Source organism: Pelobates fuscus, chromosome 9 (assembly GCF_036172605.1).
Source record: "Pelobates fuscus isolate aPelFus1 chromosome 9, aPelFus1.pri, whole genome shotgun sequence".
In the NCBI taxonomy this organism is placed as follows: Eukaryota; Metazoa; Chordata; class Amphibia; order Anura; family Pelobatidae; genus Pelobates; species Pelobates fuscus.
This window is the reverse complement of record NC_086325.1, coordinates 8,870,133-8,889,077: the sequence shown is the minus strand read 5'-3', so window position 1 is coordinate 8,889,077 and position 18,945 is coordinate 8,870,133. Positions and strand designations below refer to the sequence as shown.

Here is an 18,945-nt window from a genome sequence, read left to right as displayed (position 1 = left end):
CCCTACTGTAATGTAACCTGTAAAGTGCTGAGTACACCTGTTAGTGCTATATAAATAAAATATACATACACTGTATACCTACTGCACTTACTGTACCTCCCTCTACTGTAATGTAACCTGTAAAGTGCTGAGTACACCTGTTAGTGCTATATAAATATAATATACATACACTGTATACCTACTGTACTTACTGCACCTCCCTCTACTGTAATGTAACCTGTAAAGTGCTGAGTACACCTGTTAGCACTATATAAATAAAATATACATACACTGTATACCTACTGCACTTACTGTACCTCCTACTGTAATGTAACCTGTAAAGTGCTGAGTACACCTGTTAGTGCTATATAAATATAATATACATACACTGTATACCTACTGTACTTACTGCACCTCCCTCTACTGTAATGTAACCTGTAAAGTACTGAGTACACCTGTTAGTGCTATATAAATAAAATATACATACACTGTATACCTACTGCACTTACTGTACCTCCCTCTACTGTAATGTAACCTGTAAAGTGCTGAGTACACCTATTAGCGCTATATAAATATAATATACATACACTGTATACCTACTGCACTTACTGTACCTCCCTCTACTGTAATATAACCTGTAAAGTGCTGAGTACACCTGTTAGTGCTATATAAATATAATATACATACACTGTATACCTACTGCACTTACTGTACCTCCCTCTACTGTAATGTAACCTGTAAAGTGCTGAGTACACCTGTTAGTGCTATATAAATATAATATACATACACTGTATACCTACTGCACCTCCCTCTACTGTAATGTAACCTGTAAAGTGCTGAGTACACCTGTTAGTGCTATATAAATATAATATACATACACTGTATACCTACTGCACTTACTGTACCTCCCTCTACTGTAATGTAACCTGTAAAGTGCTGAGTACACCTGTTAGTGCTATATAAATAAAATATACATACACTGTATACCTACTGCACTTACTGTACCTCCCTCTACTGTAATGTAACCTGTAACGTGCTGAGTACACCTGTTAGCGCTATATAAATATAATTTACATACACTGTATACCTACTGCACTTACTGTACCTCCTACTGTAATGTAACCTGTAAAGTGCTTAGTACACCTGTTAGCGCTATATAAATAAAATATACATACACTGTATACCTACTGCACTTACTGTACCTCCCTCTACTGTAAAGTAACCTGTAAAGTGCTGAGTACACCTGTTAGTGCTATATAAATATAATTTACATACACTGTATACCTACTGCACTTACTGTACCTCCCTCTACTGTAATGTAACCTGTAAAGTGCTGAGTACACCTGTTAGTGCTATATAAATATAATATACATACACTGTATACCTACTGCACTTACTGTACCTCCCTCTACTGTAATGTAACCTGTAACGTGCTGAGTACACCTGTTAGCGCTATATAAATAAAATATACATACACTGTATACCTACTGCACTTACTGTACCTCCCTCTACTGTAATGTAACCTGTAAAGTGCTGAGTACACCTGTTAGCGCTATATAAATATAATATACATACACTGTATACCTACTGCACTTACTGTACCTCCCTCTACTGTAATGTAACCTGTAAAGTGCTGAGTACACCTGTTAGCGCTATATAAATATAATATACACACACTGTATACCTACTGCACTTACTGTACCTCCTACTGTAATGTAACCTGTAAAGTGCTGAGTACACCTGTCAGAGTTATATAATATATGCATTAACAGCAAAGTGTGGGGAAATGTTAACGGGAAAAACCAAAGTAGCAGCAATTTAAAATTCTCCTGAGAACGGCCATAAAGTTTAAAACCATACATTCATTTTTGGGAGATCGGAAACATTACAGACCCCCAGTTCTGTCTCTTGGCTTGAGACCGGCAGATTACGAATCTATTTTACAGTGACATATGGAATATATCAAATCCCCTGGATCTTGTTAAAGGATGTACCTGTTTTACAGACACGTGACTGAGCAGTTTTTACACCCCACCTAGTGGTAGGAACGGCAGATCTGGCCTACTGGCCTATTTCTGGGGATCGGGGTCACGATTATCCCAGTTTCATTCACAAACTGGAAAAATCTTGCCTTTACTAAAATCCCAGCCAAATATTAATAGCAGCAGCGGAATATCACGCAGAATACAAGTTAGAGAAAAATTCTTCAAATAAATGTAAAACGCACGATAACTACATGGCACAATGGGTAGAATTGAATTTACTAAATTAAGCGGCTCTGATACTTCACAGGTTCTTCTTTTAAAAGAATCATTTTGTGTCCCCCTTTCTATATTGTAGGTGATAAGATCAATGAAAACACACAGGCAATAATCAATATCAGATTGCAGACAGGGCAAAATAGAACAAGACATGGTCAGGTGGTCTCTGTGGCAAAGGTTAAAGGTCGCACTATTTCCAAGCTGTCATGTATTCCTGTAGATCTCATATGGGAATATTTAAAGCAACAATGTACAGGGCAGATCGCTGCAGATTAAAAGATCGGTTTAACAGGATGTAAAGGATCAGGAAGGTTTACATTAGGGGAGCAAAGCAGGTTGAGCGTCCCAGCTTACGGTTAATGTAGCGATGGAGACTGGTCATTTATACACTTCAGCCACAATAGGGATTAGCTCTTAAACACCATAACAGTTTGGTTAAATCTTTCTGTTCAGCCCCCCCAGACCTCCCCCGCCCCACACCAAAAAAAGCATTCCTGATACTGCCGCCAGAATGAAGTAAAGTTTGTACACTTAGTGCAAACGAATACGTATAGTATACCTCGTCAATCCAAACACCTACATTACCTGTTATTGCATCCTGAAAGAAACCATGGAATGTGTTCATTAATTCCCTTCCAGGTACTTTGACGTACAGCTGCCTCTGTGGTCGAAGGAGGGATTGTTGTTGGCATATATGGTCCCCTGTCAGTGAATGTTTCCTTTGTTTCCCCAATACTGGGTGAAGATTAGCAATCGATTGTAACTGGTAAAATTCGGTTTCTCTTTGCAAGCCATGTATATACATTTCCCCTCAAAAACTCCACCGAGTACTTAACAAATCACCATAAACATTGACATTTTACCATTTCTGTTAATCTTGTGCTGTATTATTTGTATGTGATAGAAATGCTATTTCAGCATTGATGCCAAGCACAATATAATCTAAAACATTACTCTGTATTAATGAATAAACCATTGTGTACATTTTCACTATTTTAACCATTTAAGCATCCCCGAGCAGTAATCTAAACAGAAAATGCGCTGTTTGCTAGTTGTACATCTTGGGTTTCAAATAAAAATAAAAATTAAAGTAAGGGAACCCAATAGACAGACAAAGATGCAAAGGAACACTGACGTTTAACATATACACTTTGTACGAATTCCAAGACACAATATGTTTTAGTAAAATATTTAATTAAAAAAAAAAAAAAAAAACACAACAGTGCCTGCAGAAACTTTCCTAGAAGCTAATAAATAGGGAGAAAATAAGCCAGCTTGATTTCCAAAACCGCAGACTTCATCGCAAGACATGATTGTTTGGATTGGAAAACTAATCTGTAATAAGGCACCAAGCCTGAGCAGCTCACGGCATCGCTCCCTACATTTTAACATTCATGGGTCTGTCCGTCTGCTACAGATAGGCCAAGGACGGTGGGTTTCTCTGGTGCTCTCAGCCTATTGCGCATTACCCAATGCAGAGGCTGGAAGAGCCCTGGTATTTTTTTAAATGCTGACAGTCTGACAAACTCTGCACTATGACCACACTGCGTTGTAGAGGTTACTGGGTACGGTACGTAGGGCACCCCTTTAAGTAGCAATATCCTAGTGACCCAAGTGCAGAACTGCAGGTGGAGGTCACCACTATCTCAGTAATGCCCCACATTTGGTAGGTCAAGTCCTTAAAATTTGCTCTTATACTGACTTTCTCCCGAGCCGCTGGAAGACACTAACATTGGCGGTGTTGTCCATTTGGGCACTGCTACTGTCACAGGTGCTGCTCACCCTGGTGCTCCCTAATGTCCTCTTGATGGTCACTTTAAATGCCCCTGTAGGGGGTTTAGTGCTACTGACACGGCTATCCTGAGCTGCTGCAGGCAGTTTCCCCAGGCGCTGTGCCAGGGGGGTTACTGTAGGTGTTTTCCTTTTCTTAGCCTCTGATTCTATTTGCTGGACAGTGCCCAGCCGGTGTGCCAGGGAGGTTACAGTAGGTTTTTTCCTTTTCTCAGCCTCGGGTTCGATTTGCTGGATAGTGCCCAGCCGGTGTGCCAGGGAGGTTACTGTAGGTTTTTTCCTTTTCTCAGCCTCGGGTTCGATTTGCTGGATAGTGCCCAGCCGGTGTGCCAGGGGGGTTACTGTAGATTTTTTCCTTTTCTCAGCCTCGGGTTCGATTTGCTGGATAGTGCCCAGCCGGTGTGCCAGGGCACTTTTTGTAGTGGAGAGTTTGGCAGGAGCACTGGCTGGGGGTTTGGCGGTCAGCCGTCTCACTGTGGTAATGGCAGGCTTTGGTTCAGAGCTAGTGGCTTTGGCCTTGATGGTCACCCCTGGAGCTAGCCGCTCTCTGATAACAGGAGTTGTCTTCTTTTTAAGGACACCTTCATACTGCAGAACACTGCCATCCTCATCACTCTCAGCCAACACTTCTTCCTGACAGGCATTTCCTAAACGACTAAAGACGCCAGTGGGCTAGGAGCAAACAGGAGAGAACAGCGTAAGTAATTGCAGATAAACCTAAATATTACATTTCTTAATCGAATGGAGTTCTTTTGCTGTTACATAGCCCTTGGTTCTGTATAACAAGGATGATATGGCCCCAGGTGCTGGAGACCGTAAGATGACAGCGCATCTCATTTCCCACCTACCTCCAGGTATAAACACAGAACAAGCTAAACTATTCCCCACCTCCTGCGTGGCATTCCCTACTGGTGCAGACAGAGTCTGGCACCTTTAGCAACATCAGTGATGAACGGGTAACTCCAAGCACCATGACCACTGAAGTTATCATGGTGCCTGAAGTTTGTATGCGCACTGTTTTGCGTTGAAACGCTGGACATATGGAGTGTAACCCCCTCTGTTACCGGAGGTGTGACTACACCTCTAGCAGAATTATTCGCCAGCCTGGAACAAGAATTCAAAGCGGTTAATGTGAATTCTGTGCAAATTCAATGTCTGACATCACCCCACACCCCTTCGTGTCATCCCAGCTTTAGTAATTTATTATGAATTGCTTCAAATCATGCGAGGAAGTGTCCCCTCTCATATGACCGCTGGAATGGAGTGAACTAAAAGCATTCTTAAAGTGGGCATTTCTCTTGAAATATGCATTTTAATAAAGTAAGAGAGGGTACGCTGTTAATCCCTAAATCTTTGCATTTCACCAAGATGAATTATTGCTTTAGGGTTGATAGCGAGCATTCCTTTAATGACACTAAAAGCTGGCTATATCCCCACCTTAAGTTAAATAGAAATCAAACACTAAACACAGGACTTAAAATTTCCACTAGCCACTAGAGAACGAAAAATTTGGTGAGTTTGCCATTCCCTCTCTAGGCTTGCCGTGGCTAGTAACTTTTGAGGACCGGGTAAACGTGTATTTCTTGAAATTTAAAGCGCTGCTAAACCTGTATATTGAACATGCCAATGCAGAAAAGCAGTCTGTGCCAAGAGAGTCTCATAATAATCATTACACAAAGAATTACAAACCACCAGTTAAATCATTTCCGACTGGCTTTAAGAATTTAAAAAAAAAAAAAGTCTCAAGACCCCTAAACTTTTCTTAAATGCAGTTAAGGGTGTATCTGCCATGCAGCCCTAGCACCGCATCTTTTACACTACCTAAGAGAATGCAGTGTATAATCCGACCCCAGCGTCCCCATAATATCACGATGGGCCACATACTTAAATCACAGACTGTGGACAATGTAAAGGGTTTATTATCTAAATAGTACTGACCTTGCTTCCTGTAGTTGTATCAACTTTGCTTTCAGCTCCCAGTCTGTCAAACACAGATGTTCTTGTAAAACCTAGAACAATAATATCAAATGCAATTTAATCTCATAAAACCAGTTAAAGCTGTAAGCAGGTCACTGTCACCTTTAAAATATGTCACTATCACTAGTACACTGTGACCCTGGGAGGGACTGACCATTAAACATGTCACTGTCATTAGTACACTGTGGCCCTGGGAGGGACCGACCATTAAACATGTCACTGCCATTAGTACACTGTGACCCTGGGAGGGACCGACCATTAAACATGTCACTGTCATTAGAACACTGTGACCCTGGGAGGGACTGACCATTAAACATGTCACTGTCATTAGTACACTGTGACCCTGGGAGGGACTGACCATTAAACATGTCACTGTCATTAGTACACTGTGACCCTGGGAGGGACTGACCATTAAACATGTCACTGTCATTAGTACACGGTGACCCAGGGAGGGACTGACCATTAAACATGTCACTGTCATTAGTACACTGTGACCCTGGGAGGGACTGACCATTAAACATGTCACTGTCATTAGTACGCTGTGACCCTGGGAGGGGCTGACCATTAAACATGTCACTGTCATTAGTACACTGTGACCCTGGGAGGGACTGATCATTAAACATGTCACTGTCATTAGTACACTGTGACCCTGGGAGGGACTGACCATTAAACATGTCACTGTCATTAATACACTGTGACCCTGGGAGGGGCTGACCATTAAACATGTCACTGTCATTAGTACGCTGTGACCCTGGGAGGGACTGACCATTAAACATGTCACTGTCATTAGTACACTGTGACGCTGGGAGGGACTGACCATTAAACATGTCACTGTCATTAGTACACTGTGACCCTGGGAGGGACTGACCATTAAACATGTCACTGTCATTAGTACGCTGTGACCCTGGGAGGGACCGACCATTAATCATGTCACTGTCATTAGTACACTGTGACCCTGGGAGGGACCGACCATTAAACATGTCACTGTCATTAGTACACTGTGACCCTGGGAGGGACCGACCATTAAACATGTCACTGTCATTAGTACACTGTGACCCTGGGAGGGACTGACCATTAAACATGTCACTGTCATTAGTACACTGTGACCCTGGGAGGGTCTGACCATTAAACATGTCACTGTCATTAGTACACTGTGACCCTGGGAGAGACTGACCATTAAACATGTCCCTGTCATTGGTACACTGTGACCCTGGGAGGGACCGACCATTAAACATGTCACTGTCATTAGTACACTGTGACCCTGGGAGGGACCGACCATTAAACATGTCACTGTCATTAGTACACTGTGACCCTGGGAGGGACTGACCATTAAACATGTCACTGTCATTAGTACGCTGTGACCCTGGGAGGGACTGACCATTAAACATGTCACTGTCATTAGTACACTGTGACCCTGGGAGGGACGGACCATTAAACATGTCACTGTCATTAGTACACTGTGACCCTGGGAGGGACTGACCATTAAACATGTCACTGTCATTAGTACACTGTGACCCTGGGAGGGACTGACCATTAAACATGTCACTGTCATTAGTACACTGTGACCCTGGGATGGACCGACCATTAAACATGTCACTGTCATTAGTACACTGTGACCCTGGGAGGGACCGACCATTAAACATGTCACTGTCATTAGTACGCTGTGACCCTGGGAGGGACTGACCATTAAACATGTCACTGTCATTAGTACAATATTACCCTGGGAGGGACTGACCATTAAACATGTCACTGTCATTAGTACACTGTGACCCTGGGAGGGACCGACCATTAAACATGTCACTGTCATTAGTACAATATTACCCTGGGAGGGACTGACCATTAAACATGTCACTGTCATTAGTACACTGTGACCCTGGGAGGGACTGACCATTAAACATGTCACTGTCATTAGTACGCTGTGACCCTGGGAGGGACTGACCATTAAACATGTCACTGTCATTAGTACACTGTGACCCTGGGAGGGACCGACCATTAAACATTTCACTGTCATTAGTACACTGTGACCCTGGGAGGGACTGACCATTAAACATGTCATTGTCATTAGTACCCTGTGACCCTGGGAGGGACCGACCATTAAACATGTCACTGCCATTAGTACACTGTGACCCTGGGAGGGACTGACCATTAAACATGTCACTGCCATTAGTACGCTGTGACCCTGGGAGGGACTGACCATTAAACATTTCACTGTCATTAGTACACTGTGACCCTGGGAGGGACTGACCATTAAACATGTCACTGTCATTAGTACACTGTGACCCTGGGAGGGAGCGACCATTAAACATGTCACTGTCATTAGTATACTGTGACCCTGGGAGGGACTGACCATTAAACATGTCACTGTCATTAGTACACTGTGACCCTGGGAGGGACTGACCATTAAACATGTCACTGTCATTAGTACGCTGTGACCCTGGGAGGGACTGACCATTAAACATGTCACTGTCATTAGAACACTGTGACCCTGGGAGGGACTGACCATTAAACATGTCACTGTCATTAGTACACTGTGACCCTGGGAGGGGCTGACCATTAAACATGTCACTGTCATTAGTACACTGTGACCCTGGGAGGGACCGACCATTAAACATGTCACTGTCATTAGTACACTATGACCCTGGGAGGGACCGACCATTAAACATGTCACTGTCATTAGTACACTATGACCCTGGGAGGGACCGACCATTAAACATGTCACTGTCATTAGTACACTATGACCCTGGGAGGGACTGACCATTAAACATGTCACTGTCATTAGTACACTGTGACCCTGGGAGGGACTGACCATTAAACATGTCACTGTCATTAGTACGCTGTGACCCTGGGAGGGACTGACCATTAAACATGTCACTGTCATTAGTACACTATGACCCTGGGAGGGGCTGACCATTAAACATGTCACTGTCATTAGTACACTGTGACCCTGGGAGGGACTGACCATTAAACATGTCACTGTCATTAGTACACTATGACCCTGGGAGGGGCTGACCATTAAACATGTCACTGTCATTAGTACACTGTGACCCTGGGAGGGACCGACCATTAAACATGTCACTGTCATTAGTACACTATGACCCTGGGAGGGACTGACCATTAAACATGTCACTGTCATTAGTACACTATGACCCTGGGAGGGACTGACCATTAAACATGTCACTGTCATTAGTACACTGTGACCCTGGGAGGGACTGACCATTAAACATGTCACTGTCATTAGTACACTGTGACCCTGGGACGGACTGACCATTAAACATGTCACTGTCATTAGTACACTGTGACCCTGGGAGGGACTGACCATTAAACATGTCACTGTCATTAGTACACTGTGACCCTGGGAGGGACTGACCATTAAACATGTCACTGCCATTAGTACACTGTGACCCTGGGAGGGACTGACCATTAAACATGTCACTGTCATTAGTACACTGTGACCCTGGGAGGGACTGACCATTAAACATGTCACTGTCATTAGTACACTGTGACCCTGAGAGGGACTGACCATTAAACATGTCACTGTCATTAGTACACTGTGACCCTGGGAGGGACTGACCATTAAACATGTCACTGTCATTAGTACACTGTGACCCTGGGAGGGACTGACCATTAAACATGTCACTGTCATTAGAACACTGTGACCCTGGGAGGGACTGACCATTAAACATGTCACTGTCATTAGTACGCTGTGACCCTGGGAGGGACTGACCATTAAACATGTTACTGTCATTAGTACACTGTAACCCTGGGAGGGACCGACCATTAAACATGTCACTGTCATTAGTACACTGTGACCCTGGGAGGGACTGACCATTAACCCCTTAAGGACCAAACTTCTGGAATAAAAGGGAATCATGACGTGTCACACACGTCATGTGTCCTTAAGGGGTTAAACATGTCACTGTCATTGGTACACTGTGACCCTGGGAGGGACTGACCATTAAACATGTCACTGTCATTGGAACACTGTGACCCTGGGAGGGACTGACCATTAAACATGTCACTGTCATTAGTACACTGTGACCCTGGGAGGGACTGACCATTAAACATGTCACTGTCATTAGTACACTGTGAACCTGGGAGAGACTGACCATTAAAAATGTCACTGTCATTAGTACGCTGTGACCCTGGGAGGGACTGACCATTAAACATGTCACTGTCATTAGAACACTGTGACCCTGGGAGGGACCGACCATTAAACATGTCACTGTCATTAGTACGCTGTGACCCTGGGAGGGACTGACCATTAAACATGTCACTGTCATTAGTACACTATGACCCTGGGAGGGACCGACCATTAAACATGTCACTGTCATTAGTACACTATGACCCTGGGAGGGACCGACCATTAAACATGTCACTGTCATTAGTACACTATGACCCTGGGAGGGACTGACCATTAAACATGTCACTGTCATTAGTACACTGTGACCCTGGGAGGGACTGACCATTAAACATGTCACTGTCATTAGTACACTATGACCCTGGGAGGGACCGACCATTAAACATGTCACTGTCATTAGTACACTATGACCCTGGGAGGGACCGACCATTAAACATGTCACTGTCATTAGTACACTATGACCCTGGGAGGGACCGACCATTAAACATGTCACTGTCATTAGTACACTATGACCCTGGGAGGGACTGACCATTAAACATGTCACTGTCATTAGTACACTGTGACCCTGGGAGGGACTGACCATTAAACATGTCACTGTCATTAGTACGCTGTGACCCTGGGAGGGACTGACCATTAAACATGTCACTGTCATTAGTACACTATGACCCTGGGAGGGGCTGACCATTAAACATGTCACTGTCATTAGTACACTGTGACCCTGGGAGGGACTGACCATTAAACATGTCACTGTCATTAGTACACTGTGACCCTGGGAGGGACCGACCATTAAACATGTCACTGTCATTAGTACACTATGACCCTGGGAGGGGCTGACCATTAAACATGTCACTGTCATTAGTACACTGTGACCCTGGGAGGGACCGACCATTAAACATGTCACTGTCATTAGTACACTATGACCCTGGGAGGGGCTGACCATTAAACATGTCACTGTCATTAGTACACTGTGACCCTGGGAGGGACCGACCATTAAACATGTCACTGTCATTAGTACACTATGACCCTGGGAGGGACTGACCATTAAACATGTCACTGTCATTAGTACACTATGACCCTGGGAGGGACTGACCATTAAACATGTCACTGTCATTAGTACACTGTGACCCTGGGAGGGACTGACCATTAAACATGTCACTGTCATTAGTACACTGTGACCCTGGGACGGACTGACCATTAAACATGTCACTGTCATTAGTACACTGTGACCCTGGGAGGGACTGACCATTAAACATGTCACTGTCATTAGTACGCTGTGACCCTGGGAGGGACTGACCATTAAACATGTCACTGTCATTAGTACACTGTGACCCTGGGAGGGACTGACCATTAAACATGTCACTGCCATTAGTACACTGTGACCCTGGGAGGGACTGACCATTAAACATGTCACTGTCATTAGTACACTGTGACCCTGGGAGGGACTGACCATTAAACATGTCACTGTCATTAGTACACTGTGACCCTGAGAGGGACTGACCATTAAACATGTCACTGTCATTAGTACACTGTGACCCTGGGAGGGACTGACCATTAAACATGTCACTGTCATTAGTACACTGTGACCCTGGGAGGGACTGACCATTAAACATGTCACTGTCATTAGAACACTGTGACCCTGGGAGGGACTGACCATTAAACATGTCACTGTCATTAGTACGCTGTGACCCTGGGAGGGACTGACCATTAAACATGTTACTGTCATTAGTACACTGTAACCCTGGGAGGGACCGACCATTAAACATGTCACTGTCATTAGTACACTGTGACCCTGGGAGGGACTGACCATTAAACATGTCACTGTCATTAGTACACTGTGACCCTGGGAGGGACTGACCATTAAACATGTCACTGTCATTAGAACACTGTGACCCTGGGAGGGACTGACCATTAAACATGTCACTGTCATTAGTACACTGTGACCCTGGGAGGGACTGACCATTAAACATGTCACTGTCATTAGTACACTGTGACCCTGGGAGGGACTGACCATTAAACATGTCACTGTCATTAGTACACTGTGACCCTGGGAGGGACTGACCATTAAACATGTCACTGTCATTAGTACACTGTGACCCTGGGAGGGACTGACCATTAAAAATGTCACTGTCATTAGTACACTGTGACCCTGGGAGGGACTGACCATTAACCCCTTAAGGACCAAACTTCTGGAATAAAAGGGAATCATGACGTGTCACACACGTCATGTGTCCTTAAGGGGTTAAACATGTCACTGTCATTGGTACACTGTGACCCTGGGAGGGACTGACCATTAAACATGTCACTGTCATTGGAACACTGTGACCCTGGGAGGGACTGACCATTAAACATGTCACTGTCATTAGTACACTGTGACCCTGGGAGGGACTGACCATTAAACATGTCACTGTCATTAGTACACTGTGAACCTGGGAGAGACTGACCATTAAAAATGTCACTGTCATTAGTACGCTGTGACCCTGGGAGGGACTGACCATTAAACATGTCACTGTCATTAGAACACTGTGACCCTGGGAGGGACCGACCATTAAACATGTCACTGTCATTAGTACGCTGTGACCCTGGGAGGGACTGACCTTTTGCTGACTGCTCCTCCAAGATTTTCTTGGTGCGTGGTGTGGTCCCTTTGGGCATGTTAACTACATACTTTCCTTCCATTTCTGCAGTCACCCTGCGGCGTTTTACCTGCACCTCGGAGCCGTCGTCCGCAGAAGGAGGGTCAGCTGTGAAGGAAGAGGACAGAAAAGTAAGGAGAAAGGAAGCTGTAAATAAACAGCTTAAAATGTAGTTGAATGTTGAGCTTTACTGTCAAGGAAAACCACCATGTATGTTACCTGCTTGTGAAGTTTTCAAAGCCCCCTTATTAGACACAGTGACTGAGATTTTGGATGTACTAGTGTCAGGCCTGCGGGCCGGTGTAGATGGTGGAGAGTCCCGGCTCAGGCTGTTGGCGATCATTCTTGTAGCCGCTGGAAATAAAGAAAGAACACCAAGGCAAATCATGCACCGTACAAGACATCTGTAAACCGAAGGCAAGATAACTCTTCAAACCCATCTTGCTCTATATTTTAATTCAGGACCACAGGAGCGGGTAACTGACAACCAAAATTTTAAATATCATCTTTCTATACAAAGAAGCCTTATATAACAGATATGCACCAACAAGGACCATCTCACACAAAAAAATTAAGGTTTCAAAATATTCCAATGACATTTGTATCGCTTTTTATATTTATATAGAATGTATGAGTGCTTTAAGAGAAAGAGAGCTATATTGTGGTGGAATGAACACACGGTAAAAGTCTTATAACCAGGTACTTACGGCTGTTTGCGTTGCGCCGTAGTTCTGCCTGCATGGTGTTCTGATTCTGGGGTTCTGTCAGAGCTTTGCAGATATCCTAAGAAAGAGAGAGAGCAGGACATGAAATGTAAATAAAACACAATCCATCTTAGTTACTACCAACTCCTGCAAGAGAGTGCAGGGAGAAACATTATATCACAAACATTCAAAATTCAGCCTGGGGCTGGATTCTAATGCCATTAAAGGGAACCTATAGTGTCTGGGTGCCTATAGTGTCCCGGTGCCTATAGTGTCCCCTTCAGTTTGCTGAAACTAACTCTACTAAGAGGTCCTTTCATGAATCCATCAGGTTATCTATCAGATGTATTATTCAGCATCTCCTTAATTAACTAAAATCACTAACATCAGTCATACCAGTAAAGCAAAGTTGGGTTCATTATAGACAGAAAATGTGAATAACCAAAAGAACTAATTATTGTTTGTACATAGCATGGGGCAGAAAACAGAAAGGAAATATATAAACTCTAATCAGCCCAGCAATAGACCCAAGGTGGAGGGGATGGAACATCAGTGGGGATTGTGCCCGACACCTTGCATTGCTGGTGCGATTCCATACCTGTCTGTGAACGACCTTGGCATGTTTCAGGATCGCTATGACGTCCCCAACGGCGGTAATCCCCAACTCGTTAATGATGTCTTTATTCAGGTCCATCAGCATGTTTTTCTGAATCCTGTAAGGACAATGTTTCTTATTATCATGTCATTGCTAAAATATTTTCTCAATTATTTGTACACAACTATCCCCGACACCTTCCAATAATAATAGGTCACCAAATGTAACCATCACAGGGTTCCCAGCAGACTACACTACAGGTCTGCACATCGTGTTACTATCAGATCCTCAATACTTTAACCATCTCTATGAGGAGATGCGGATTGGCACAGCGCTGTATTTTGCTACGCATGCGCAATGGTCTCAATATTTTCTTATAGGTTGGTGAAGATAGTCAAATGTTATATTCTCAGCCAAGGAAGCAGCGAGAGGCAGGGCCAGATGCGAGAGGACCCTGCGGCGCTGGAAAAAAAGTGAGTAAAATCAACTTTACGGGAGACAAGAGGGCCAGTGATCTTACCAGTGTTATCACACCTATAGTGCCAGGAATACATGTATGTTAAGACGTCTGTACAGTAAACACAGACGCATGCAAAGTTATTTCTCAATAGTGATTCTGGATCAGGATTTTTAACTGAAGCAATCGTAGTGAACAGTCTACTGGTTTCCATGGTGACTGCTCTACAATTGCTGTTCACACACAGCCCCACTAGAACCTATCGTGTATAATGCAGGACCCTCCAACATAACTCAGATATGCATCGTAGAGCAGCAAGTCCCATGGAACCAAAAATAAACTAGGAATTTATGTAAATGACTGACTCCATTCCCATCTCCACCCTTACAAACCTCTCCTGTTTTGGGTGTAACAGTGACTCCCATCACTCTCACCTGTTATCCACAAATGAAACAGCGTAGTTGACAGCTGGCCCAGCAGGAATTCCAGCTTCCTTGAAGAAGCCAATCCATTCTGATGTGGCTAAAATAAAATAAACACCAGTTTTATAACTGTTCCACTAACCAAACAAGTAGAGAGAGGGAAGACTTCAAATAAAAGTTCTGCTGGTTCATTACACAGGAAATAGAGTATATTTATGCAGTACAGTAGGACAGACTCCAGGTCAGAATGCCATCAATCTAAGGAAAATCTTACCTAACGTTACAGACGCCATGATAGGATCCTCAGACTCCTGCAAAGCAAACACAAGACATTAGAAACCAGGTAGTTAAACAATTCTCTCTCTGCCAATATCCATGAATCTAAAGAGATTCCCACAAGTAGCAAGGTACGGATGTCTATCGTCAGTATTAAAACGTCACAGCAAGACAAGGGTGATTATTGTTGGATTGTGAAGCATAATAAATAATTGGTTCAGAAACTAGGAACAAGCAAGCTGCGGGTATAATGTGCCAAGAAAATGCACCTAAAGAGGTTACAAGACAAGACAGCTGCTCAGCCCAAAAATAGCCCATGAACAAACACACACCCTGCAGCATGGAGACAGGCTATTTAGGGCTGAAATCAGAAGATGACTGTATGCAAGAGGCACCTAATCTCACATGCTGAGGGTGTATAATATATAAATAATAAAAAACTATTCTGAAATGTTTCAACGGAGTTAGAAATTTTATTTCAAGGTAGCTTTAATGAATTATGTAATTAATTTAAAGTATAAATACTGGAGTTATGCAGGAAAAAGCTGAAAAGTCTCCCTAATTTACAGTCATTTAGTAAAACCACATTGTAACCCGTACAAATCCCAACAGTACGATATAACTATACACTATTTTATATCAGACATAACACAAGCCAGTGTTTTAAAGGTCTCCATATGAAATCTTTATTCATATAAAACCGCAGTGCTTTAGCTATTCGGCAACACAGCAGCCAAATCCCTAGCCCTTCTTGATCCTGAACACGGGAATACAAGTTTCTGATGATTTATGTATTTATAAAATCGCCGTGTTACGGTCTCAGCCAACGAAGGACATTCTGTGCACAGAACTGATATTAGCCATTACGGACATCGGGTCTCTCATTCCTATTACAGGATTAAAAGCGACTAGTAAAAACACACACAGCTTAACTAGTTCTATATTATGCAAAACAAGCAGCATATTGTATCACACAATATATAAGAAAAACTCTGAATGTAAAGTCACCACACAGAACTAAAAATCAAACCTATAACAGATTACTGGATGAAACCAGCCCACATTACTGGATTACTGGATGAAACCAACCTAGCTATTAAACCCAATAAGACAACATTTATATAAAAACAATCAGCAAAACAAATAACTCACAGAATTCTAAACAAAAACAGTCACCAAACACAACACTTACCACTTAAAAGATCAGACAAGTAACTGCTTCCCAAATCTCTCCACAAACCTTCATATACAAGCAATCCACATGTGTAGGAGACCAAACTAAACTGCTTGGTATCAGGGACTGAGATAATGTATCTTTGCAAACACTAACCCCTCATTCACTGGCTGCTGATTACCTTGTAAGACCCCCACATTTACATATCTGTGGAAGCCACGTTTACATATCTGGGTGGGAAGACAGACACTCACATTTATGTTAAAAGGTAAATACTGTATGTTAATTAAATTACCTGCTAATTAACATACAGATACAGTAGTACAGAACACGACATTGTTCATTGTTTTCTCCATAGTGTGTGTTTATTACCGTGACACCACCAGAAGTAAAGAATTAAAACTCAATAAGTGACTTTTCATAACAATTTGTTGGGTGTTTTGGCAAAAAGACTACAATGCTGTAAAAAAACTCCCCATTTCCGAGCCTCATGGACACCAGGTGAACATAGTGCGAAAACACTTGCTGACTGCACAGAACACGGACATCAAAAGCCCATTTCTATCCTTTGACAATGCAAATTAGCCTGAAAAAAAGAAACCTTAACATTCTCTTATAGCTTACTGGGAAATCTGATAACTGCCTTAACAGGTTCAAACTATTCGATATATCTCAAAACCAATCTGTCTAATGAGCATCAATTTGAACGGATTTCAGTTATTTTGCTCAAACTACCAAATTACTGTCTCTAAACTTTTAAGAAAGTTATCTGAGCTCTGACACTGGCTTCAGTAAGAGTTCTGTACAGTATTAATAAAAAAAAACAAAAAACATGGACTGTGGATCTGACTAGGGTTACAATATCCACATTTCCCTGGACACCATTTAACTAACCCCTTAAGGACCAAACTTCTGGAATAAAAGGGAATCATGACATGTCACACATGTCATGTGTCCTTAAGGGGTTAAAAAAGGGAATATCATGTGTCCTTAAGGGGTTATAAAAGGGAATCATGACATGTCACACATGTCATGTGTCCTTAAGGGGTTAAGGACACATGACATGTGTGACATGTCACGATTCCATTTTATTCCAGAAGTTTGGTCCTTAAGGGGTTAAAGTCCTGCAGTATATATTGCTGTAGGATTCCTGGTTATTTTGCCTCCCCCCTCAGATTCAGCACTATTGTTGAAGGACTCCTATTTGTAGAGATATGTGTCCATTGAAATGGTGTGGATGAGGTCCTTTTCATTACATACCCAGAGAGTGCAGAGAAAAGCTGCCACACTCGGAGCCAAACCTCACACAATCAGTGACCACCCCCTCCTCCCACACACACACACACTCAGTGACCACCCTCTCCTCCCACACACACACTCAGTGACCACCCCCTCCTCCCACACACACACTCAGTGACCACCCCCTCCTCCCACACACACACTCAGTGATCCCCCTCCTCACACACTCACTGACCCCCCCTCCTCCTTCCCACACACTCACTGACCCCCCCTCACACTCACTGACCCCCCTCCTCCTTCCCACACACTCACTGACCCCCCCTCACACTCACTGACCCCCCTCCTCCTTCCCACACACTCACTGACCCCCCCTCACACTCACTGACCCCCCTCCTCCTTCCCACACACTCACTGACCCCCCCTCACACTCACTGACCCCCCTCCTCCTTCCCACACACTCACTGACCCCCCCTCACACTCACTGACCCCACTTCTCCTCCCCTCACTGACCACCCTCACACTCACTGACCCCACTTCTCCTCCCCTCACACTCACTGACCCCACTTCTCCTCCCCTCACACTCACTGACCCCACTTCTCCTCCCCTCACTGACCCCCCTCACACTCACTGACCCCACTTCTCCTCCCCTCACTGACCCCCTTCCTCCTCCCCTCACACTCACTGACCCCCATCCTCCTCCCCTCACACTCACTGACCCCCTCCCCTCACACTAACTGACCCCCCTCACACTCACTGACCCCCCCTCTTCCCCTCACTGACCCCCCCTCTTCCCCTCACTGACCCCACTTCTCCTCCCCTCACACTCACTGACCCCCACTCAGGGCTTTACATAAAGTTGTACTTGTTGTATCCCCGCACACAGTATCTTTAAATGTCTGTCTGTCTGTCACAGAGTTACTCACGTCACCCCGGATCCTTGCTAGGCTCCCGCACTCACCTCCCCCCACTCACTCACTCACTGCATCCGGCGAGCCTCACCCTCCAATCGGCTTCCGGCTTCTTGGAATTCTCCCATCTGATTGGCCGATAGCGGCGAGCGTCCCGCCTACTTGTCCCAGGGGATGTCGGATATTGTAGTTCCACGTCCTTTCAAGCAGGGGGTGTGGCAAAGTGACGGTAGTGCGTGGTGACGTAATTAGAAGCGTTGGGATTCCTAGCGGGTCTGAGCGCGGGTCGGCAGGCGCCATTTTATTGGAGTCCCTGCTGTGTTTCCGTCCTCCCCAGCAGGGGGCGGGGCCTGGCTGTAAACACGATGGAAGGCTGAGCTTTTTATTAATA

The 18,945-nt window shown here is 44.1% G+C and overlaps 1 protein-coding gene across 4 annotated transcripts; it reads right to left on the bottom strand.

Annotated features, from left to right (window-relative positions):
* Nucleotides 1-3,415: 3,415 nt before the first annotated feature.
* On the bottom strand, nt 3,416-18,613 carry C9H19orf47 (chromosome 9 C19orf47 homolog). 4 transcript variants are annotated; one of them, XM_063431076.1, is made up of 9 exons: nt 18,605-18,613; nt 15,232-15,268; nt 14,970-15,057; nt 14,082-14,196; nt 13,487-13,562; nt 12,999-13,133; nt 12,741-12,887; nt 5,970-6,040; nt 3,416-4,703 (listed from the first exon to the last, which is right to left on the bottom strand). In XM_063431076.1, the coding sequence occupies exons 2-9, from the start codon at nt 15,248-15,250 to the stop codon at nt 3,933-3,935; spliced, it is 1,422 nt and encodes a 473-aa protein (XP_063287146.1). In that variant the 5' UTR covers nt 15,251-15,268; nt 18,605-18,613; the 3' UTR covers nt 3,416-3,932. The 4 variants fall into 4 exon arrangements, with proteins under 4 accessions (XP_063287146.1, XP_063287145.1, XP_063287148.1 ...); XM_063431075.1 differs by lacking the exon at nt 18,605-18,613 and adding an exon at nt 16,422-16,547 and having other exon boundaries at nt 15,232-15,265; XM_063431078.1 differs by lacking the exon at nt 18,605-18,613 and having other exon boundaries at nt 3,416-4,153; nt 4,304-4,703; nt 15,232-15,600.
* Nucleotides 18,614-18,945: the final 332 nt, after the last annotated feature.